Consider the following 25,215-nt stretch of genomic DNA (forward strand, 5'->3'; position numbering starts at 1 on the left):
TTACATAATTGTTCCAGGTTAAATACTCCAAAATTACTTAAGTCTAACATTTTCAAAAGGAGGTCAGCAATGGCAGCTCCCATATTTCTCCAATGACAACATGTTGACATAGCACATAGTGTAGAGGAAACAAGGTTTTATAAATAAATACAGATGAATATAATTTTGTTTTGAATGTATTATTTTAAACTTTAAAAGAATGTTAGAGATATTATATTTTGCAAACTTACTAGCGTCTGAGATAAAACAAACACATGACCAGCAGTCATGGTTTTCTTTTTTAACCTGTACTAGTAAAATAACGGGTGGGACTTTATTGCAAACAACACAGACATTTTAGTTCCACACCTTTTTATTCATGTAGCCGTATGTTTATTTCTGGCTGTTTATTCCAGTATTTTTTTCTGAATGGGTAATTACTATATCCAGTAAACCCTGATTGATAAGACACATGCTTATAGAATGGACAGATTTCAGGTGCATTGCCATCTGTCAAAATGCAAAGTAAAGTCCAAAAAGCAGGTTTGTTTTCAACGCAAATGGACTGATTTAATAAAGTTTCCAATGACTGGGGAAGATAGACTTTCATAGGAGAACCTGGGGGTTCCAGCAAACCCAGAAATGATTTCTTAAAAATCATTAGTTGGCAAATAATTGCAATCTAAATGTAGATCAATTTCAGGTTTGCTGGATCACCCAGGTTTCCCCATTTCCCCATTCCCGTTTCCCCATTCCCCATCTTCTCCAGTCTTGCAGAGCTTTAATAAATCAGGCCCAGAGTACACTTGAGTACACTTGTAGAATTCTCCCCCAAAAAGCATAGTATTTGTCAGGTATGTCAAACTCTAGTTCTCAAGGTTCAAAAACAATGTCTTTGTAAATCATACCTAACTAATTTTACTGTTATTGACATGTTTAAATGTGTACAGATCCTGGACTCTGATGACTGGGGTTGGACACCATATAAATGCCATGCACAATCTAATGACTGGGGGGAGGGTTATTGATAAATGTATGGAGCTTCCTATGTTACAAACAAACATTGGTTTGTGCAGTACTAGTTGTACTGAAAAACAAAACGGTTTGGCAAACAATTATGGTAAAAGCAGTAATGGTTTAAAGACCCTGTTCACCAATGCTAGAAGTCTGGCAAACAAGATAGAATTGGAAGCCTTAATGAGTGAGGAGAATTATGACTTAGTTGGCATTGTTGAATCCTGGCTTTGTTCTTTGCATAACTGGGCTGTCAATATTCCTGGGTATACTTTCTTTTGTAAGGACAGAGTCAAACGAAAGGGTGGTGGTGTCTGTCTGTATGTGAGAAGTGATCTGAAAGTGAATGTGAAAGAAGAAATTGCGGATGGAACCAGCCATGAGGTTGAGTCATTATGGGTGGAGTTAAATGTGGGGTTGAATAACGCACAATTAATGATTGGAGTCTGCCATAGGTCCCCCAGTGCTAGGGAAGAAATAGAAAACCAACTACTAGCACAGATAGAAAAAGCAGCAAAATGTGGAAGTGTTTTAATCATGGGAGATTTAAACTACCCTGACATTGACCGGAGTAATGGCACTACAGGGACAGCAAAAGGGAGGAAATTTGTGAATTTATTAAAGATAATTTTATGGTACAGTTTATAGAACCCCCAACTAGAAATGATACTCTGCTGGACCTAGTTTTTTCTAACAATGCAGAGCTTATAACAAATGTGCAAATAAAAGAGAATCTTGGTAGCAGTGACCATAATATGATTTCATTTAATGTAAGCTGTAAACAGGAAGCAAAAACAGGAAAGCTAAAAACATTAATTTTAAGAGTGCAAAATTTCCATTATTAAGGGCGGCTCTCTGTGACTTGGACTGGGAGACAGTATTGTCCTCAAAGAACACAGAACAGAAATGGAAATGTTTCAAGTCTGTTCTACAAAAGCAAACTGAAAATAATATTCCAATGGGTAATAGGTTTAAGAGGCTAAAATTAAAAACTACGTGGCTCACAGCCGATGTTAAAAAAGCCATAAGGAACAAGAAAAGGGCATTTCAAGAATAAAAAAAGGTAGGAACACCTTCATCGTTTGAAAACTATAAAGAATATAACAAAAGATGTAAAAAGGAGATAAAATGTGCAAAACTTCAAAATGAAAGACAGATTGCAAAGAAAAGTAAGGTAAACCCCCCAAATATTTAAAATATATTAATAGCAAAATTACCAGATCTGAGCATGTAGGCCCCTTAAAGGATGCCTCTGGGCTGGTACCACTGGGGATAAAGAAAATGAAGGTTTACTAAACACTTTTTTTTTAGCTTTGTGTACACAAAGGAAAATGACAGAACTCAAGTCCAAATTCATATTAGCAATGTCACTGCCTTAAATGAGCCACAAAAGCTCATAATTGATATGACTGAGAAACAGTTGGGCAAAATTAAGGTTGACAAAGCACCAGGACCCAATGGATTACATCCACGTGTCCTCAAAGAGCTGAGCTCGGTGATTTTTAAATCCATTATTTCTAATTTTTAGAGACTCTTTAGTCACTGGCATGGTACTGATAGATTGGTGTAAGGCCAATGTGGTTCCTATCTTCAAAAAGCGAGCAAAATCATTACTAGGTAACTACAGACCAGTTAGTTTAACATCCATAGTTGGAAAGGTCCTAGAGAGTTTGATAAAGAACCACATAGAGGAGATTCTGCTTGAAAATTATATTAAGTGATATTCAGCATGGCTTCAAGAAAGACTGAAGCTGTCAAACAAATCTACTTTCTATTGGATGAGGAAGTAAGTAAACAGGTAGACAGTGGAATAGCAGTTGATATAGTGTACTTGGACTTTGCTAAAGCATTTTACACTGTACCCCACAGATGGTTAAAATGCAAGTTAGGGTCATTAGGTTTAGAAAAGTCAATCAGTAAATGGAAGGAGAACTGGCTTAAAGATCGCCATCCAGAGAGTAGTAATTATTGATTCATACTCTGAATGGTCTAAGGTTATTAGTGGTGTACCCCAGGGTTCAGTGTTGGGACCTTTACTGTTTAACATCTTTATAAATGATATAGTGTTTGGGATTAGAAGTACCATTTCTGTGCTTGCAGATGACACCAAACCATGTAATGGAATTAAGTCTATACAGGATGTCTATAATCTACAAGCAGACCTGGATGTACTGTTTGATTGGGCAGCCAAGTGGCAAATGACATTTAATATAGATAAATGTAAAATTATGCACTTGGGAGGTAATAACATGCATGCTTCATTCTGTCTAGGGGGAATACATTTGGGAGAGTCAGAAATGGAAAAGGATTTGGGGGTTCTGATAGATCATAGACTTAATAACAGCATGCAATGCCAAGCTGCAATATCTAACGCTAGCAAAGTACTTTCTTGTATTAAAAGAGGAATAGACTGCAGAGATGGAGACAAAATCCTGCCCCTGTACAAAACATTGGTCAGGCCACATCAGTAGTTTCAGCAACTACTATAGATTGCTTTAAGAAAAAGTTGGATGTTTTTCTAGAAGCACAGAATATAACTGGGTATTAAGGTTTTAAAGTAAAACTAACAGAGACTGTTGATCCAGGAAACATCCAATTGCCTCATGGAATCAGAAAGGATTTTTTTTTTCCCTGTTGAAGCAAATTGTACCAGGGTTTTTTTTGTGTTCCTCTGGACCAACTATGTCTTTTAGGGTTTTACATTTGGGATATGTTTATTTCCCTAGTGGTTGAAGTTGATGGACTTATGTCTTTTTTTAACCTAACCTACTATTTAACTATGTAACTATGTGTTTATGCATGGTGCAAGTACCATCATATTACAAAAACCCTGTGCCCAAAAGACAGGCAAGGGGTGAAGGACTCCAGTATTGTTTGTGGTCTCATACTGCACATGGTCTTTCCCAAATATTGACTTTACCTTTTTCTGCACTCTGTTAGGATGTGTGAAGGCACAAAGAAGATTTGCTTCTAAATGTCAGAACCTTTCCTCCCCCAAGAACAACAGTGAACAGCACAGTTGTAACAAAACACTACTCACAAACACAAAATCTCACTCCATATCTCCTATTACTAGAACCTGGAGGCAACAGTGCCTGATATCTCACATTGCAGATATACAACTATGAGACTGTAGAGTCCTATATCAGCAGGTGCACTTCTATAATTTCAAGGAATTATATACAAAGGTAGCTTTTTTAGTGTACTTTATAAGTACATTACATATATGGGTATATATAAACGAAGGTAAGATAAGTTATTGCAGAAGAGACATCAGCTGTCCCTTTCTGCCATAATCACCTGCCTGAATCTCCCATGTTAAAATTAGAACTTCACTTTAAAAGTAGATTTCATTTTAAAAAATCTCCTCAATGGGAAAAAAACAGCAGAAAAATCATATCAGAGATTTTACCCTGTACCTACCCGATCTATTACAAGGTTGACTCTGCATATAACTGAACATTATTGCAAATGACTTAATAACTTACATTAACATGTTAAAGCTTATGAAACTAAAAGTGAGTGAAAATCCACAATTTTTGAACTAAGAGGATTTCCGCTAATTTAGATTTTTTTACAATGTTTTACTGCTGTCTGTATGCTTATTGTGATATATGGGATATAATGTCTAACAATTCGTTGATTCCCCTTAAATATTCAGTCCCTGATTAAGTTACCAGACCAGGCTTGGATTGCCTAAATGTAGAGTATTTTATAGGAAGTCCATCCTGGGTCTGGCTTAGCTGTCTGGGATGGTGTCTGGACCAGAGGACTAGCTGGACAGAATTATGTATCAATATTGCGTAAAAAAGCTCAGATCTGTTAAAATCTGTGTACTGAATCTGTGTATTTTGCTTTTTGTCTAGAGTCCAGCTTTAACTCAATGTCACTATGTTATGTATAGAAGTTTATGATCGTACTAATATCTATCTATATTTTTTTTCTTTTTGCCCAGGACTTGTCTGCACTGGAAGTACCAGCTGAATTGGCTGCTCTTTTGAATTCAGCACAGGGTGAGCATTTAATGGAAAAGAACATTCTTTGTGGCAAATAACATTTTTTGACTGGGTTAAAACCTCTATAAGTTTTTTCACCCAGCTAGAGATTTTTTCTATAGCTAAACAACCTTTTTATCTCAAAGAATTTTCCCTGAAACAGGTTTGTTCATGGTAGTGGATATTCCACTTCTTGCTCTGATGACCACTTAATGACCATTTTGGATTTCCCTTACTTTTTTAGTGATAATGGTCATCAAGATAAATATAAGTCCAACAATACTAAATACAATACAAAAAGGGTTTAGCTATCCATATTTTATTCAAAACTAGAAAAAGAATCTAGAAAAGATTCTAGAAGAAACTAGAAAAGATTCCCTTTGAATACATTTTAGGGTAAAACTACAAAAGATAAAATGTTGTTTGTATCCCTATTCTTATTGCCTTTACTTAATCTGTAGTTAACAATTGCTAGACAAACTTCAAAGCGGGGCTTTTAGTTCTGAGGGTACATACACACGTGCAATGGTTTTTGTCTGATAATCGTCTCAGGGCCATTATCAGGCAAGAATCTGGCGTGTGTACAGCGCTCATCGTTCTTCGTCTGAACGGCCGTCCTGGCGGATCTACGGACAATGGACGACGAACAATCTTAATGGAAGTGAAGGGGGAGAGAGTGCAGCGGGGAGCCGGTCTGTCGTTCTCCCCCTCCCCTCTCAATATATTAGAACAGTGCTGTATGTACAGCACTCATTCATGCATCGTGCAGTTGTTAGTCATTGGAAAGGATCGTGGGAAATCCTTTCCAATGGCAATTATTGCACGTGTGTACGTAGCCTAAGAAAAGTAGTTCTTACATAATGCCAATCTTGTATTGTGGGAACAGTAGATCCTTTCATAAATATTTCCACCTATGACATTAGTATTATTCAACAGCTTAAAGGCAAAGTAGAGTTTATTTCTAGTGAACATATATTTTTTGTTTCAATAGCTATTTTACTTCAGAGTCCCTGTTGCCAGACCAATATTTGTCAACACCCAATGTATTTACCCTCTAAGAGAACCTACCCCCAGACCATTTATAACAACAAAATTCAATATTAGATTATATGCACTTTTAACATATTTGATAAATGTAGTTTAATTCTAAACCTCCACTCTGTTGACATTCCAAAACCCTAAAGCTACTGCTTGCCACAGCCATCTTGGATGTGATGGTAATACCTTCAACAGACTCAAGTGACACACTATATTATTCTCCTTCATTTATCCCCTAGCAGCAAGTTCAAAGGCATGTTGCAAGTAAATAATAATAATTTACAGAAATGTTTTAGGCAATCATAAAATACTTGATTTTTTTAGCACTTAAAATTCTTGTGACCGTGTCTTTTAAAATTTTTTTTTTTCAGTTATATCAACTTCTAGGTTCACAGCTGTTTTAAAAAAACATATTAACCCACAGGGAGTTGTTTTTAATTAATCTAATCACACATTTATAGATCAATGAATCTGACATTTTGTGCTTGGTTGAAAATCAATCACATGCTATTACAAGCATATTCTCCTGCAAGATTCTCTACCACAAAATGTTGCTGAATATCAGATTCGTCACTTTATAAAATACCCCAGTAAATACCCGTAGTCATTGTATAGGACTGCAAAGCATGAAGCTGGCCATGTACATGAAGGGAAAAATGTTAATTCTTTGTACTTGTAATTGTATTTTCTCATACCTTTTTTTCCCACAGTAAAATTACATGCCCAGGGCGTAGGGATCACAGAGGTTCCTCCACCACAAGTCAAGGCACAAACTGGCCTTTTGCTTCCTCCTGATATAAACAACTATCCATTATCCATATTTTTTCGCTCCTATTTTAGGGTATGTTTCCTTATATAACATGATTGTTTATCATCACCATTTTTAAATAACGGTTTGGTAGTAATTTCCTATGTTTCTAATATATGCCCACCCAGGATCCTACCCTTCCACCCTTGGGTCAGCCTCTGCAGGATCCCCTAACTCGTTTATCCCAAAATGATCATGAAGTTGCTCTGGAACTGTACAAACTGGTAAGAGACTAGTAAATGACTTAACTTCTTGTACTTTATATGTGATAATTTACTTAAATTGCTCTGTGGTTGTGATAGGCCTTGCGGTTCATGGGGAACACCACAATGCCCCCCTGGCAGCAAAGGATTATAGGTAACTACATTGTGGAACGCATCCTGAGGCAGCCATCACTTAAAGATGAGCTTCTTTGTCAAGCAGCAAGTCTGACAGTCCAGAATAGCAATGAAGAACAAAACCAGAGGGCATGGCTACTTCTTTCTGGACTGCTTAGCTGTATCATCCCTTCACCTACACTAGAGAAGCCACTGCTGAAGTATGTATTTGAACATCCAATGTACAACAATTGTTCTGGTTATGTTCCATTTATAATATTTAATATATTGTTATATCTCTGGTGCAGGTATGTGTCTGATCAGGGCTTTGAAGGTTACAAAGCCATATGTCAGAGCAAAATGCTTCGTGCCAAGGAGAACAACATCGGTGTGTTTCGCTCACATGCCCCTACGTTGCTGGAATGGACTGCCAATGAAAGAAAAGGGGCGATGGTCATGGATGTGTTTACTTTTAATGGTAAGCCTGCAAGTTCCCTATGTACTTGCTTTTTAGGTTCTTATAAACACTTATAGGGTAACTATTTGACTCTATTACATGTAATGTATTTTGCATACCCTATAGTATCATCATTTACCCTAGAATGAGAGGAAACAAAATTCAAGGTGGAGTCTAGAACAGCGGTCGCCAACTGGTGGTCTGTGAGCAACTGGTGGGCTCCCCTGTATGGACACAACCCACACACTCTCCCATCGCAGGCTCAGACCTGCTTGCTAAACATCCTGAGGGACAGTAGCGCAGAGCTGTGGGGGAATTTTCTTCCCCTTTGAGTGACACACAACTCCATGCACATGCGTCGTCCGAGTTCAGTGAATTTGGTGGTCTGTAGGTCAGAAAGGTTGGCAATCACTGGTCTAGAGGAATGGCTTATTTTTAATGTCTCGCAGGTTCTCTAAAATATGGACCTCTTCCAAGCTTCTTACATTTTCTGCTCACCTTGAAGTCATACCTTTCTTGGTACAATATCTAGTTCCTAGGTATTGCCACTTTTTGTGTGGGTTTTCTCTGGGCGCACTCCTGGTTCCTCCCTCATATCAAAAACACACTGGTAGGTTTATTGATTTTTCTCCCAAAACAAAATTGACCGTACACAATGTTACAGACATTTACCAATGCCTGTAGTAGGGAATATTAGTAGGACATTGGAATATAAGCTCTCTTGAGGGAAAATAAAAGGAGACCTACATTGGTAGATTTAGGTAAACTGTCAATACTTACCTGGTTCTAAAACAACACTGCTTGTCTATTTTGGTGTTTTGATGCTCTCTACCTTTAATTCCTTCTGAATCCCTGACCCAAAATAAAGGGCTGTTCTGCTCATTGCCTGCATGTAAAGCTAATCTTTTTGTTGTGCGGCAGTTAGCATTCTTTACAATGAGTTCATAAATGGCATCCTACATAATCTCTCAGAAGAGGTCTACTTCTCTGTACTCTGTAAAGTGCTGTAGAGCAGTGGTCTCCAACCTTTTGGAGCTCACGGACCACTAAATAGACGGACTGCGGGGGGAGCCATGTGTCACTCAAACGGGAAGAAACTTCCCCCCAAATTGACGTCATGATGCCAGAACCCACCCACTCTCCAAATCGCAGGTCTGAGCCACAACCTGCCCACCACCTTGAGCCTGCGATCTGTACGGGAAACATGGTCCACAGTTCTGGCCGGTGCGCCCCACCTCAAGCAGGCTTCTTTTCCTGACCCCACTGTCAGATGGCCCGGACCGGGGGTTGGGGACTCCTGCTGTAGAGGATGCCTGTGATGAATAAAAGCATAAATAAAAACAGTTAGTGTTCGTAAGTGTCCCCCGCTATGGCTGCTTTAACCATATGGGCAAAAAACGCACCTGTCAAAGTCACAGTCATTTATAACCTAGGGTGACCTGCTGTTAGGTTGAGAGCATTAAGAGTGCTAGAGGACATTGCTTTATTTAAACTGTGTTTTCCATGTTTAATATCACAGAAGAAAAAGTCTCTATGGAAGTGGATTCGTGGACAACTGGAGAACAACTAGCAAGCTGGCTTCTGCAGTTCAAGTAATTTTATTATATATGGATGTTGATGCTGTCCTATGCCTTCTATGCCTTATAGATGAAAATATGTATCTGTCTGAGATATCAAACTTAGATATTTGATGCAAATCCTTTACTTTGTTTTATTATTTTAAGTTATTTACCTTTACCTTCTATCTTTTTTGTTTTTTCTTAAGAGGTGCAGGAGACAATCTTCGAGGTTGGTCTGTCTCCATTCTAGATGGTAATCAGTGGTTTGATCTCACTGGAGATGACTTTTTATTGGATGCAATTGCTGAGGTAGAAGATGGTGCTCCCTCTCAGCCTTTTGCAACATCTGAATACCCTTTTGGAGATAATGGCGGCATCCCCGAACCCCCGCCAGACTTTGCCCCACTGCTTCCACCAGGACACCCCTCTTTTCAAGCACCTGGACTTCCTCCTGATCCTCCACCACTTCAAGCACCAAGAGCTCCACCTGTCCCTCCACCAATGCCTTCATCTCTTCTAATGTAAGTAATGTTGCATTCTAGTACAAACATTTCCTTGCTGACATCATTTTCTGTCTACTGGTAATGATTACATATGATAGTTCCTGAGAGCTTTTTAGATTTGTTTAAATTCATTGAAGTTTTGAAAATTATACTTTTTAAAATAATTGAACATTTTAAAGTCTAGTATTGGAAATTATGATATATAAAAATACTCTCTATTTAGGTGGTGTACATAAAAAAAATTAAATAAATACATTTACATTTCTAGTAAAAGTATATTGCATCTATCTTTACATACACTTTTCATACGGTTTCATATAGATGCCAGTGATGGATAGCAATGCTAGTTGCATTTAAAAATACATTTATTGTTCTTTAACAAAAAGTACCCACTGTAATTACTGTTGATATAAGTCTGAATTTGAACTTTAAAGTGATCAGTTTTTATTGGCAGATACGGGTATTTAACCTTTTTATTGTTCAAAATTAAAAAAACTACTGTTTTGTTCAAATTTTATTGGGTGGCCATAGTTTTAAGTTTAAACTTGGTATCATGAAACCTAGCATTGGACCCACTTCTTGATGTTTCTAGAGGGGCCTCTCATCTCTCTAAAAGCATTTAAGAAACTCCTCTTTGAGTTCCTTATGTACCTCTGCTGCATCCAGCATGCGAATACATTAGACTGCACATATTTATTTTAGGTTCACAGGACTTACACTCACATTGACTATTTTCTGTTTTTGGGTTGGGTTGGGCTTGGTGACCTCTTACAACATTGGATATAAAAACTTCTCTGACTATGCCCTAATTTACAGTGCATTGTAATTTAAACACCCTCACTGATCAACAAATTGGGAACATAACAAAAATCTTTTGCAGGTACCTGAGGTGCTCTCTGACCATAGTCATTAACTGAATGACTATTTCTCCACCAACACAACTCTGAATTTAAATCTCTTTGTGGTGTGGGAGTCTCATGATGCTTTAATTGGGGAATTGTGATTAAAACACAGTTCCAAAATAAAGAAGAATAGGCAAAAACAAATAGGTTTCTTCTGTGCCAAACATCATAACTGGAGGCCACTCACAAGCTTTCTAGGGCTGCAATGTGCATGACCAGGGTAGCTCGGACCTTCTAGCCCATCCTTTATAAACACCATTGTCATAACTACCGCCTACTTCCAAACCTCCCCCTGCTTACCAGCCACTCCCCCCATTAAATACCCCAACACAAAATCTTGGATTTTAAATTGGCTGGCAAGCAGCCGTTTATTTAAAACACCATTAAATAAAGTTAATTTTCCAAATAATTAACAAACAAATATCCAAATAAAATAAATGCCAAATAAAATTACATTTAACACATTGATAAGCATACATTAACATAAATTAACACAACACTCCCTTATTAATATAATTATTATTAAAACGGGATTATATAACGTTAACATATTACATTGAATATAGCCTAATGAACCAACAACTTAATTCCCCTTTTAATAATACATAACCATTACAACAGTATCCATAATGTTATCAAACTCCCAATTATACACCCAAACAACCAAGCTGCAGGTCTCAGAAGGCAAAATCCCACCCAACAAGAATTGAACTCTTCCAACATCTCCACCTTGGCCCCTAGCTGCCTAGCACTGCCTTCAGGAGCCATATTCATCCGTTCACCATAAAGGGGGAGACCCCACCAAAGGGGATCCCCCCTGCCAAAATCCACCACTTTTCCAATACACTGAATCCCTGCCTTCCAAGACCCCAACCGCTAAAACGAACCCAACTCTCAACTCTACCTAAACATAAGAGGGAGGGTGGGTGGGAAACTTTTTCTTTCCAAAAGAGGGCCTCTCACTATCATCCAGCCCTTTTAACATCTCCCATTCCTAATCTCCTCCTACCCCACGCTGTATACTAGCCCAGCCCCCTCTAGCAACACTATCTTTTTCTTAACCCCTTAAAAGCTCTGGGCTATGCCTAGCACCCGGTCATGTGGCCCTGCTCCTAATTCTTACGGCTACGTGCCTCTCTTTAGATATGGCCCCTGAACAGGAGACCTTGAACACCCTTGTTTTTTAGAAGGCTAAAGCAACCTTACAAAAATATTGACACACATTCTTTGAATTTAGGAGATAAACCCCAAACTTCTTGCTTCTCTATTTGCAGGAAGACATTACAAAAGCCTTTAAACCTTTCTACCACCAACTCTATAATCTGGGCCCCCAAATGCTATCTACAAATGATGTTTACTGAAACTATATGACTATGATAAACTCACTAGAATTCAATTGTTTCTTTGGACAACTGGTCCGCACACTCTCTCTTTAGAGGCAGTCCAATATTTGGAAGCAGCTTTAACATCAGATGAGTAGAACATAGCCCTCTCTACTTCTAAGACAGGTAAAGCTCCTGGCCCAGGTGGCTTCAGCCTACCTTGTTATAAATTATTTCTACCTGTGCTCACTCCATATTTTCTGAAGACCTATAAATCCATCGCTGAAGACCATGACATCCCAACATACACCCATGACAAGTACACCTTCCGCTTATTCCAAAGGAAGGAAAAGACCACATACAATGTACCAACTACCAAGTTTTTTTTTTTTTTGAATTGTGATTTGAAATTATTCACAAAAATTTTAACCTCAAGGTTTTTTTCTAGCAAAGCTTTTACATTTAGATCAAGTAGGGTTATGACCATGCATGAAGCTCCAAGATAATACTATGATAAGTAGGATAAGTGCAAATAACTTGGTTCATGATGTCCAGTCTGGCGCTATCCCAACCTTGATACTGTGCACTTATGCAGAGTAGGTATTTGACTCAAAGGCTTAGGGATTTCTTTGGTACACCCTGGAACATGTAAGCTTCCAATCCAGTATGATGGGGGCTCTGTATTCTAAGCCCACCCCGATTGTTAAAGTAAACAAATCTTCTCGGGATCATTCCCAAATATGAATGGTACTCATCAAGGATGCCCCCTCTCCCCCTCTCTCTTTTGTTTTGACTTTATTACCTTCCTTTACATGATCAAATCTAATGCTAATATTAGTGGAATCACAATGGCACATACTAAACACAAGGTAGCTGTATTTGGAGATGAACTATTGTTTTTTCTTAACCAACCATTAGTCTCCCTACTCAGTTATGTGTAAGAGTTTCATAACTTTCAGTCTTTGGCAAACTATAAAATTATTTTTGACAAACCTGAACATTATTATCATTATTTCAAGCAAACAATCTTTGAAACTCCGTCTTTCTGATGAATATCTAAAGGCTATCTGCATTTGTGAATTAGTTTGGCTGCTGATTTACAGAAACTTTCCTCGTTCAGTAGTTGCAATGTAATAAAAATGACAGTCATTAACTTCATCAACTTCTTATACTCCTGATTGCCATTCCTACTTCTTACCTACGTAAGACATGTTTAGAGTTTACATCTTTTTTGAGGTCCAACTCATCTGCTCACATCCAACACAAAAGCTTCCATGGACTTATTTAAACATCACCACTATTGGCCCCCACTTAATTGTCTCCATACCTTTCACGTTTGCACCTGGTGATTGTCAATTCTGCTTTTGCTCAAAGTTTGTCATTATTAAATTAGTACTATTGCCATCAATAGTAAATAGAGACATGCCAATTCCAAATAATCAATTTCCTACCTTCCAAGGAATGGGTTGTTCCACAATTGTCAAAGATCTTTAAGCAACCCAATTGACAATATTGACTGTTGTACCATGGAGTATATACATATATATTTCTTTTTATTTACAGACCTGATTTCATCCCCCCAGCTCCGCCTATGTTGGCCCCTTCTCTTCCAGCTGCAGTAATGGAGCCGGGTGTAGATGAAATGTATTCATTAAACATTAATGGAGGTATGTTTCTAACTCTTGTGCCCATGTGTAAAGAGGAAGGTCATTTTAAAGGGAACAGTAAAGTAATCTAAGTGTTGTCATGTCGCTCTTTTATTTGTACATGCCTATTGCTCTATCCAACTGTGGTTCAATGATATTTTATATATATATATATATATGTGTGTGTTTATCGTGCGCTAGTGGCTACCATTGTGGCAAACAATGCAACATATCTGCTGAAAGATTGTTTAAAAAGTCATCGGTTGAGCAGCTCAATATGCTGAGTGAATCCGCAAAGCCCAATTGCTGTACAGCACTATTAAGCTGATAGTACTGCTTACTTATATAATGAACAGACATATATATATATATATATATATTAAACATAAAAAAATGAACAATTTAGAAAAACATAAAAACAAATTAACATTTACACCCGGCATGTGCATGTTTCCAAAAACACTTGCAGTGCCCACATAATATTTAAATTCCAAACAGAAAACAATAGCACTTGGTAATTCAATTATGTTTTTTTATTATATGTATATGTACAAGAAAACTTTAAAAGGACTATAGGTTTCCACATAACTGCACTCCATTATACATTCCTAAAATAAACACGAGGAGGACTTGGGTGGGTCACAGAGGAGCATTTTCACCTTCCAGCCAATATTATTACAATGTTTTAAGATGGTGGCTCTTAGTGTGGATTATAAAAGTACTTTAATTGGAAGTCTTTTTGTGCTGACTGCAGTTAGTGTTTCTTGTAACTAAATGCCTATGATGCACAAGAAGCTGATGCTGGAAGATGTGAAAAGGTAGGTTGCAGTAAGTCTTGTCCTTTAGAAACATCCACATTTTATTACATGTCCACCAATAATTGCAATTTTTGGCCCCCAAGGTAAGAGTTCTCAGTCACCTCTTTACACCAACCTTATTGTGAAAGCAATTGACTACTCCCTTGGTTTTGTAATATTATTTCTGAGTAGTGCCGGGTTGTTTCAATAGGAAGAAAGGGGTAAATATTAGATAGAACCAGGTCTGAAGTGGGCTTTAAAATAGAGGGAGCATCTAAAAACTTACACACATCCAATAGTCGTTTTACTGAAAAAATGCTCAATGCCTTGATTTCCTTTTTGTTGCTGTAACATGTAATCCATCACAGATATTTATCTGTGTTGTTTACTTCTGGGTAATGGGCAGACACTCCTAGTGCTCATACCTCATGGGAGGAAGCTCTTACCTTTTGTGGGAGGCATGGAAAGCACAGAAAGGAGAAGTTGGCAACATAGTTGGATTGCAGTGCTATCTGTCATCCACAAAAATCAGCAACTTCGCAAATTCACAAAAATCAGCAAATCAGAAAACTGGCAGAATCAATTACATTTTATATGTGAAGGGGGTGTTAAAGCTTTAAACTGTGTTTGGTATGTTTGTTCCAATTTAATGGCCCCTTTCTAGCTTCCTGTGAACCAGTTGTGCTCACTGTCAAAAATGTGAACTTAACTATCCTTAAAAGACTATCCCTTTAATTTAGTGCATCTGTGTTCCTCAACTTTGGACAATGACCAGAATTTTAAAAATTTAACGCAAGCTACCCCTGGCCTCTGGTTGTTTTTATAAACATGCAGTTATGTTAATTGGGTTTCCTTCAAAAATGGTCTTAGACTGTATGAAAGACATATGACTATGGTAGGGACATTAAATTGTGATCCCCTTTGAGAGACAGAGACATGACAATGGACATTGTAAAGTTCTGCATAATTTATTTGTGCTATATAAATATTAGCTAATATTAATAATAATATTAATACACATGAGGTGGTTATAATGGTTTATTTGTTCTGCTGCTCCCATCACGTTTGCTTGACCTTGAATCCTATTTAAATATAAAGATAGTGATTGAGTGTTTGTTACTTTCTCAGCCAAGAATTGCAAAGCTGTAAGAGCCCCAAATTTACATGGAGCTGATTTTTTTTACATGTTCATTAACAAATGATTGAAAACATTAGATGTTACAATAATAAATGCACAAGCTGCAATTGAAGCACTGTTTTGCTACCACTCTAAAAACAAAAATGTCTCATAGTTTCTCTGCTTACAGGGCCCCAGAGAATGGAGAATTATGTAGACCAACTTTTTAATCCGGTACTATCATCACCAACTGTAAGTACTATTTTCATCACTATATATATATATATATATATATATATATATATATATATATATATATATTTATATCTAACTTTTTAGTTTAGGATAATGCAGGATGGCTTAAAAACCTCTATGACATTATTTTATTGTATCTGTGTCATATTGAGTATATTCGACTTCATTTCTATTCTGAAGATACAACAGGTTGTGAGGGAAAACCTCTACAAAGAGAGGAAAATTCCCTAGATAGATGTCACCAGAACAATTGTCCTCAATTAACCTCTTGTTCTGGGTAAGGGTTCTTTCATTTTGATTTACCCATTGCTTTCTGTCTCAAAAAAGGACAATTAAACAGTGTAACTCTTCCTAAATTAAACTTCAGCTTTATTATCTTTTGCAGGATTTAGACCGGACTGAGAACCTTAACTGGCGCATGAAAGGAGGTGGAGGCATTGGGCCTACAAGACAAAATGCTTTTACCCCACAAGGTTTGTTCAGAAGTTAACAGTCTGTTATGTCTATGATCAGATTTGTGTGACATTACAGAGAGAATGCTGACTAGGAAATAAGCCATTGTATATACTGATTATTTTTTGTGCATGTTAGTGATGGCTTCATAAGAGACATAGATGTAGATGGGAATTGGCTTAAAAAATAGGCTCAACCTCTTTGGGTCTAATGCTGTCTGTTTTTAATGGTAGATCATCATATTTTCTTTTCAAAAAAATGAACAACCAAAAAAACTTGTCAGAGCAGAGCAGATTATATAGAATTACTAATATACAATCACTAAGAGCCCCAGTTATTACACAGCAGTCTGGCCTGCACAAGGGTGTGCTTTACAAATGTGCTCTGCAATTTTATTGCTTTGGGAATCAAGAAGAGAAGTATTGAAATAAATGGAAGAAAACAAAAAGGCAGAAGGAGAACAAAGTCATGTGTCCTGTCATGACACCTGCAATTATTCATTTGATAATTCTCTCTGGAAGGTTAGGCAGAAAGAACATTGTGACATATGTCAGGCTGCACAATGCTGGAATAACCTTGTAATATCAACTCTCTGCTATAAAAACTCCATTACAGTTGTTATATCCAGCTGAGCCAACATGTTTATTATATAAAGTAACAGTCATTATAAAATGCAGTTACGTGCACATACTTACACACCCTTTTATACACTGACTTACCTTTTTTTTTATTATTAGTGTAATCTCTCTAACAAAGATCACGCAGTGTGAAGGGTTTAATCATCTGTCTGGTTTTTATTGCTATCTGTGGACCTGTTGGGTTTGTTTCCCTACTTCTTGATCACCAGAAAAGAATGTGAGCTGAAATTTTCTCAATAGGAACATAAATGGTAGCAAAAAAACAAAAGTCAACACTTGAAAAGTCAGGCCCTGTCCCTGTTTTGTTAGGCTCAGTAACACTTTTCACATCAAATTATTTCATGTATTTAACCTCTCTTTAATATTGATGCTATTATTATACTGAAGATGCCTAGGGCTCCTGCTGGGTGCCTCATCAAATGTAAAATGCTCCCCAAATGGCACTGTGTAGGATCCCCTGGCATCATTTGTTCTTGTTTGGGGGTCACTGAACATTCTTTCAATTTGCTGATAACAGGGCAGAGTTTCACTTCTTCTACTCTGCACATTTAACAATCAGCTCGTGCTTTGTTTTAGTTTTTGTGTTTAATGGAGGAATGCTCCAACTAGCACTGTAATTACTTTGTGTGTACACAAATACCAAATTGGAGATCTTGCCCTGAAATCTTAATAGTTGCTAGGCTCATTCTGTCTACATACGTGGAAAATGGGTAGGAGCGGGGTCAGCCAACACAGGAAATTACACTTAAAGGAAGTAGCCAGATTCCTATTAAATCAAAAAATATCTAAACTCACACGCTGATTCCTCACTAAAGCAAAATAAGTCATATAGTTTTTGGCAGATGGTAGCATTGTATGTACCTGAATGCCAACCTTCTAAGATCTTTTATCAAATGGATAGTTTACTGAAGTTTAAAATGGATTTGATTTTGACAGTATGGATTTGATACTGGACTAGTGTGTTTGATCAGTTTTGTTTAAATATGTAAGAATCTCGCAAAAGTTTCAAATTAGGGGAAACTCCACAATTGTATCAGCCACCTGGTTGCATTGCTGCAACCATGGGTTCTAAGGCTACGTACACATGTTAGATAAAAGTTGTTGGAAATTAAAAATACATGACCAATTGTTCAATATTCGTTGATGGATCCATTTGTGCTATGATCGGTTGCTATCTAGCATGTTTACAGGCGTTACTGTTTGTGCACAGTACTGCACATTTGTGTTGACACACCAGTACACAATATATATTTATATATATATAAGTAATTTGTATCTCCCTGTGTCTGTCTGTTTCTTTCTCCTCTTCTCTTCCTATATTTCTATATAATGTGTGTATATGAAATAAGAATATCATAGTATTTATTATAAACACATAAAACATATAGCAGGCCTGTCCTAGTTTGTTTGACTATTTTATTTTTTACAGATACCATATATAGTATACCTTGTTTATATATTTCTCTACTTAGACATATTAGTAAATTATCTGTTGTGTACTATTTTTTCATTCCAGCGATGTTCTCTGTCCTCCTTCTTCTGCCTCCTTTACCAGCGCTGTTCTCTGTCTCCGCTGTGTCCTTCTTCTCCTCCGTCTCTTTCCAGCAATGTCCTTTTTCTTCTGCATCACTTTCCAGCACTGTACTTCTTCTTCTTCATTCCTTTCCAGCACTGTCCTTCTGCATCCCTTTCCAGCACTGTTCTCTGTCTTTCTTCTTCTACCTCTGCGTTCATAAGCACATTTGTCTTTTTGTCTTACTCATATCCCTCATTTCCTCAATGCCATTTCCTCAACCTTTCAATGATCACATGTTTTTCTGTACATTACCAAACAATTATCTTGTATAATCAGAGCATGTGCATAATAGTGTTGTATTTCAAAAATATCATTCAAAATATTCTGCAATTGTTTGTTTTCCAGCGTCTTTTATTTAACGTGTATAGGTAGCCCAAATAAACGCACTGTATGCAAATTAATCTGTAGCCCTAATAAAATAAATTTTCTGCAAAATAAAGCTAATGACCACACAAAAAAGCTGCAACAATTTAGATTTAATTCCCAGTCACTAAAATCTCATATAATGAGGTGTTAAAGTGATGAGGTCAGTACTAATGTCTGCACCATTGCATATGGGTATCATTGTGTTATGGTATCAGACCTCCTCTGGGGTTGGGCCAATGATGTACTCACAGTACAGGTTCAGTGACACTAGGGGAGCTCTTCAAGACTGAAGAAGATAGACTACCATGGTAGAACCTGAGGGCCTTAGCAAACCTGAAAAATATTTCTTAAAAATCATTTGCTAAGAGTTGGAAAATGTTTTCAGTCCTGGACTACATTCATTTCAGGTCTGCTGGATCACTTTCCCCAATGGTTGTCTATTTTCTCTATTCTTGGACAGCTTTAATAATTCTAGGTGTCATTCAACCAAAAAGACTACAGAAACCTGGAAGCTGAGAACGATAACTGAAGAGGGGCAGCTGAAATCTGGCAACAGTTACAAACTGAATATTGCAGACAGAAACTTTTTTATTAACCAGAGATGATATTTTATTTTTAAAACATAATTGGCATTTTAGGCAGGAAGTAATTAAAATGCTGAAGAACATCAACAGCACTGAAATAAAAAGATGTATGATAAAAAGGTAAAAACAGTATTTTAGTTTTAAAATTGCCTTTTAATTCTAGATCTTCTTTAAGCTGTTGTCTCAAGGTTGATATTTTGAGGAATTCTGTTTATATTATTATAAAATAATTTCCATCTTGTGTTCAGGTTACAACGGGCTTGGCTCAATGCCTGCGTATTCTATGCCAGCAATGAATGGTATGATGCCTACAATGGGAATGATGCCAACAGTGCCAGGTAAACATAAAATGAAAATGCATGTAAATGCAAAAACTAGTAATTAAAATCTAGGTTGTGCTAAATGGATACTGTAAACAATATAATAGCTGTAACACAGGTAGCAAAATAACTAGTGATACAATTGTGACTAGATATACTATTTACTGCAATAATAAATGCAATGTATTTATTCCTATTATATATAAAAGTAGGCAGGCATCAGTCTTAAAAACCTGTAATTCTTACTCATTTTGGCTTGGAATGTTTGGTATCTATTTTCCCAACACATTCTGGGTTTGATAAGCAGTTGCACGGATATTGTGCAACATAAATGTGCAAACACTGTCAAAGCTTTGAAAAGCTTGAACCTGAACTACAGTCTGGCTCACAACAAAAAAACCTCCCAATCTCCCAGCTACATACTGCCCATGTAGTTATCCTACCTGCCTTGTCTCAAATTGTGCCATCTGTGTACAAAACACTCCTCCCATTTCACAGTAGTTGGTCCAGATGGCAACACTTATGCATGGTTAGGTTATAAAAAGTTGTAAATGAGGGAAAAATATCTTCTTGTTTGCTTAGCAATTAGAAGCTTATTCCCACACAGTCAGGATCTGATTCCCACACAATCCAGCCAGCCCAGTATCCATAACAGCTATTTTAAACAGGAGTCTGTGCTTAGAGGTAATAATGGTGTGGCAAATCCATTGACACAGTGGGAAATTTCCATTTATCCTGACAATAATAATCACAGATTCTACTTGCTTTCAAGGACGCATATAAACGCTCCACAAAACCAGACACCCCTTTCCTGTATGTGGTAAGAAAACTTCATCCTTTGTAAATCCTGTTGTAACCTTCCTAACAGGTAGCTGATTTTCTACATCCCAGGTGACTAATCCAAGCCTTCCTTATGCTGTTACCTAAAGACTGGGCCTATATTTGCTATGGTAACATCTTACCTTCTCAGTTTCAACTGAAGTTCCATTTATACTTTATGGGGAACTTTCCTTTTCAAAGTGAACTGTGCTAGAGTTTGGTCTAAAATGCTTAATAAAGGGAGGCTTTCTTTAAATACTAAAAACAGTTCCCTGTTTCTACTGATCATGTCAGCAAGTAAGGGGCGTTGATGTGTTCTGAAGTTATTGCTGGGCAATCTTCAGAAAGTATTGTTGAAACTGAAGCAAAAATGCAGATTACCCAGGGTAATTTGCTAGTTTAGATAAAAATGTTCCTAGCTCATAGGATTCTGGAACTCAATCTGGATAAAACAGAACTCCTTACCCATCTACTTTCTTACTTTTGTTATTCAGCCCACCCACAGACATGTTGTCTTTTTGCCAACTTTGATCTCCTTCACGCCCTACATCCAGAACATCTGTAGGTCCTGACATTTACACGTGTGGAATATATCCTAAATACACGCCTTAATGTCCCCCGAGAACCACCAAACTCCTGGTACACTCTCCTCTCATCTCTTGACTGGACTGCACCAAAATCCTTTTCTCTGGCATTCCAATAACCAAACTATAGCCTCTACAATGTATCATGAATGCTGCATCTAGACATCTATATCATTCCTACTTCTCCTCACCTAATGCCTCTCTGCAAATCTCTACACTGGCCTCCATCTAACCTAAGAATCAAATTTAAGATACTTTCCTTGTGCTTCTAAATCCCTCCACAGCTCTTGTCCTACCTACATTTCCTATCTGATACACAAATACACCTCTAGCCACCCTTTTTACTCCAAGAACCGACTAATGACTTCCTCACTTGTAACCTCTTCCTATTTATGGCTCCAAGGCTTCTCTAGTGCTGTCCCAAATATTTAATAACTTTCATTCTTGTTTTATTAGGCGTACTCCTTCCTTCAACACATTTTTAAAAAGCCCCCTAAAATTCACATTTTCAAACTTGTCTACTGTCACTGTTTGCACTTGTCAAGTATGCAGGCTTGTCGTGTTTAACCCTTTTTTATTATACAGTGTTGTATAAAATATTGGAGAATTATTCATAAAGGTTGTTAATAAAGAATAATAAATTGCCACTGCTTACCGTTATTTGTCAATATATTCCTTGCAAAGCCTTGCTGAACATATCCCATCAATCCAAAGCTTTTAAGATGACAAATCACAGTTATATTGTAACATCTCTGTAGTTCAGACAGGCAGTACATGTAGACTTTGCCTATTTTGCTATGCAATATTTTTAGTCCTGTCCCTGTTTTGTTAGGCTCAGTAACATTCTTCCCATAAAAAAATTTCATGTATTTAACCTCTCCTAAATTATTGATGCTGTTATTATACTGAACATGCCTAAGACTATCTGCTAAATAGAATATGGCATTAAGCAGATTTACCTTTGTAGACATAATGAATCAGTATCTAAGCTGTAGATTTTCCTTTCTATTTTAAATAACTGTTCTCCAATTGCTTATAGGTATGATGCCTCAAGCAATGATGCCTCCAATGATGGCTCAACCAGTGATGCCTGCCATCGACCCTACTCAAATAGCTGCACAACAAGCATTTATTCAGCAGCAGGCCTTGCTTTTGGTATATATTTTCTTGTTGTTTTGATGTTGTTCATGCCTTTGCACTTTTACTGATTTGAGAAAACATTTTTAATTTTTAGGTATATCTTTTATAATATACTTAATTAATTTACTTTATTTTACTTGTTTTGTTTTTCTAGGCACAACAAATGACACTTCAGGCCACAATGTTGTCTCAGCAGCAGCAAGCCCGTCAAGATCCTGCACAGCGAAACAGAGACCGCTCTCCCCCTCCGACTTCAAAACCTCCTCCTAAAATTACTCCTAAACCAGCATCAGTTTCTCCTCAACGATCAAAGCAAGCACCTACTTCTGCAGCTCCTACATCACCTCCACCTGCTCCACCTCCTGTGTCCGCTGCTGCACCCACATCTTCTTCACCAGAACCTACGCCAGCTCCACTCCAAACTACAGAGAAAAAGAAGCCAGAAATGCCCAAGGAGGTAAGTTGTGGATAATTTAGAGTTAACAGTGTTTTAAAAGACAAGAAAATCCTGAAAATAGGCTTTCTCACTTGGCAATTTCTGGCAATTCCAGTCTGGCATGACCCTTGCAGCCCTGTCCCCTTTTACTTTTATCTATGTGACATACAGTGCATTAATAAACTCACTGCTGCTTGACAAGACAATATCATCCACCTTCAATAAAAAGCTCCAGCTCTATTTGTTCACAATGTAGGTCAATAAAAAGATTCAGATGATCACTGCCATTTAGTGTGACTTTTCTGTGTTAGACCCTGAAGAATATTCATACATTCCTATGAATTGTGGACAGTATTGTGGTTTAATAGTATATGTCTCTAAGGTATACTGGGATGAAGTGGATGACGTTGAGTATTCATATCAGAGAAAAACATTCCAGCAGAAGAGAGAGTTTTTCCAAAAGATGGGTAAGTAAGAAACAAAAGGATTTAAATTCAGCATATTTTTTAGAAATTTGCACCAAAAAAACATTTATATTACAGCTGCTGAAGGCATCCGAGTGAAATCAGTGAGACCTCCTTCTAAAATTTTGCTACCAGTTCCTGCAGCACAGCCACAGAGTGACAGCGACAGTGATGAGGAACCTCCAGAGCCACCGGAACCAGAACCACAGCCAGGTAAGTCACCACTAAGAAAACCATTTAATTTACATGGATCTTTGGCAAATAAATGCTGCAGTCTGTCATAAGCATTTACAGTGTTCCCCTGTAGTTCAGTTTTATTAACTCTTTATCTTTCCAGTAGATCTATTTTTCCCACTTCCTTTAAAAAACAGCAATACATCCTCCTGCAGTAAAATCACACAGTAGCAACAACCTGATCCAATGTGAATTGGAAGTAAAATCTATTTCCAAAAAACTTAATAAGGTCGTAGGTAGGTTGAACAGGTTGGTTAATATCAGTTGCGAATACACACATTGTGCCACCTGTTTTAAATGATCTAGGAACATCTGACTGATATTGCTATCACTTTTCTTTTTGAGAAAATTGGTTGAAAGAACAGATGAGTGTGCAAGGCATTCAGTCAATCGGGACAGCCAAGTGCAAAATTGGCAGCAGATCTATTTTTGTGTATTCCAGCATTTGGAAAGGATTTTAAGCAAGTGAACTAAAGACAAATTACAGCTAACAATTTTGAAGTAGCAAGAATTATTTTTCAGAATTACCAAATTAAAGCTGTTGTAAACACTCCTCTCATGATATATGCTTTGTCCTGTAACTGTCATTATTGCTTGACAGCTTGATCCACATATAAATGTGAAGAAAAATAATACACATATGTAACAGAAAATGGAATTCTTTTAATAAATACTGTCATTGCAGGTTTTAACCACATACAGTTACCAATATGCAATATCCTTGCTATAGTGGGTATTAAAATAAAAATTAAGAGAAAAACAAGGGGGGTCCTTCAATCAATTATTATCACAGCCTAGTAAAGGGATTCAAATGTAAATTATTTAAATGTTGTTAGCAGGGTCTGATTTCTGAACAGGCCACCCAGGAAAGTGGCCTAGGGTTACCGCTATAGAGTGCACTTAGACCTTCAAACTTCACTCCTCTAACAGGTACAGTCTGTTTGATCTGCTTGAAATAAAAAACATATATTTTATGTTTTCCTAGAAACACCATCTCCAAAGGCACCGCTTATCGTACCCCCTCCTCCACCTAAACCAGCTGATATTCCAGTAAAAGACACTAAGAAGGTTGCTGCAGTAAAATCGGCACCTAAACCACAACCCAGCCGAGAAATAAGAGAGATCATCAAGATGTATCAAAGCCGTCCCCAACAAGAACCTAAACCCTATGAACCAGTCAGGTAACACTCCAGATATGGACAGTAAAAAATCCCAGAGAGGATCAGTTTAAGTTGATCACTGAGCAGACTGCTCATTATATATACGTCAGATCTTTTATGTGTAAAAGAATATGTGATTGTGTCATTAATATTTAGGGTCTCTTACAAATAGTTGGCTGTTCAGTCTCTTCAAATTCAAATTCTCCTCAAATACAATAGTTTTTTTTTTACATTTATAAGCATAAAATTTGCTCATGTGTACTGGCTCTGGGTCTAGGGCTACAAACACACGTTCGATTATTGTTGTTGGAAAGGATCTTTCATAATTGTTTCCAGGGACAAAGCACTGAAAGAATGAGCACTGTGCATATAGCGCTGTTCTGTTCTATAGAGAGGGGAGAGGGGACGAGTGAATGGCATTGCTCCCTCCTCTCTTCACTTTTATGCAGTCTTTCATCCTCTGTCGTCCATGGATTCGCCAGGAAGGATCCATGACTGATGCTGGACGACCGCTGTACACAATCCGAGGCGAGAATCATCTGACCTATGTATTTAGCCTAAGTACCATCATGGCCTGTGACTGGGCAATGAAGGAATAGTGGTGAATTAAATTATCATTCTGCTCCCCTGTCCTAAAAGCATGTTCACACATAGCAACAGAACCTTTGTTGTCTTAGAGCAGGGGTGTCAAATTCAAATACACAGGGCCAAATTTAAAAACTTAGACAAAGT

At 37.4% G+C, this 25,215-nt stretch overlaps 1 protein-coding gene across 1 annotated transcript in view; it reads left to right on the top strand.

Annotated features, from left to right (window-relative positions):
* Nucleotides 1–25,215, top strand: part of MYO15B (myosin XVB) — a 74,406-nt gene that overhangs the window by 26,764 nt on the left and 22,427 nt on the right. Inside the window, exons 21-36 of the mRNA XM_072403225.1 lie at nucleotides 4,949–5,006; nucleotides 6,737–6,867; nucleotides 6,963–7,058; nucleotides 7,137–7,372; nucleotides 7,460–7,629; nucleotides 9,128–9,200; nucleotides 9,374–9,688; nucleotides 13,458–13,561; nucleotides 15,645–15,706; nucleotides 16,095–16,182; nucleotides 19,575–19,664; nucleotides 22,089–22,204; nucleotides 22,344–22,646; nucleotides 23,008–23,092; nucleotides 23,168–23,302; nucleotides 24,309–24,504. Of these exons, the coding sequence (XP_072259326.1) occupies nucleotides 4,949–5,006; nucleotides 6,737–6,867; nucleotides 6,963–7,058; nucleotides 7,137–7,372; nucleotides 7,460–7,629; nucleotides 9,128–9,200; nucleotides 9,374–9,688; nucleotides 13,458–13,561; nucleotides 15,645–15,706; nucleotides 16,095–16,182; nucleotides 19,575–19,664; nucleotides 22,089–22,204; nucleotides 22,344–22,646; nucleotides 23,008–23,092; nucleotides 23,168–23,302; nucleotides 24,309–24,504 (2,258 nt within the window). The remainder of the gene's footprint in view (nucleotides 1–4,948; nucleotides 5,007–6,736; nucleotides 6,868–6,962; nucleotides 7,059–7,136; nucleotides 7,373–7,459; nucleotides 7,630–9,127; nucleotides 9,201–9,373; nucleotides 9,689–13,457; nucleotides 13,562–15,644; nucleotides 15,707–16,094; nucleotides 16,183–19,574; nucleotides 19,665–22,088; nucleotides 22,205–22,343; nucleotides 22,647–23,007; nucleotides 23,093–23,167; nucleotides 23,303–24,308; nucleotides 24,505–25,215) is intronic.

Source organism: Pyxicephalus adspersus, chromosome 3, assembly GCF_032062135.1.
Source record: "Pyxicephalus adspersus chromosome 3, UCB_Pads_2.0, whole genome shotgun sequence".
Lineage (NCBI taxonomy): Eukaryota > Metazoa > Chordata > Amphibia > Anura > Pyxicephalidae > Pyxicephalus > Pyxicephalus adspersus.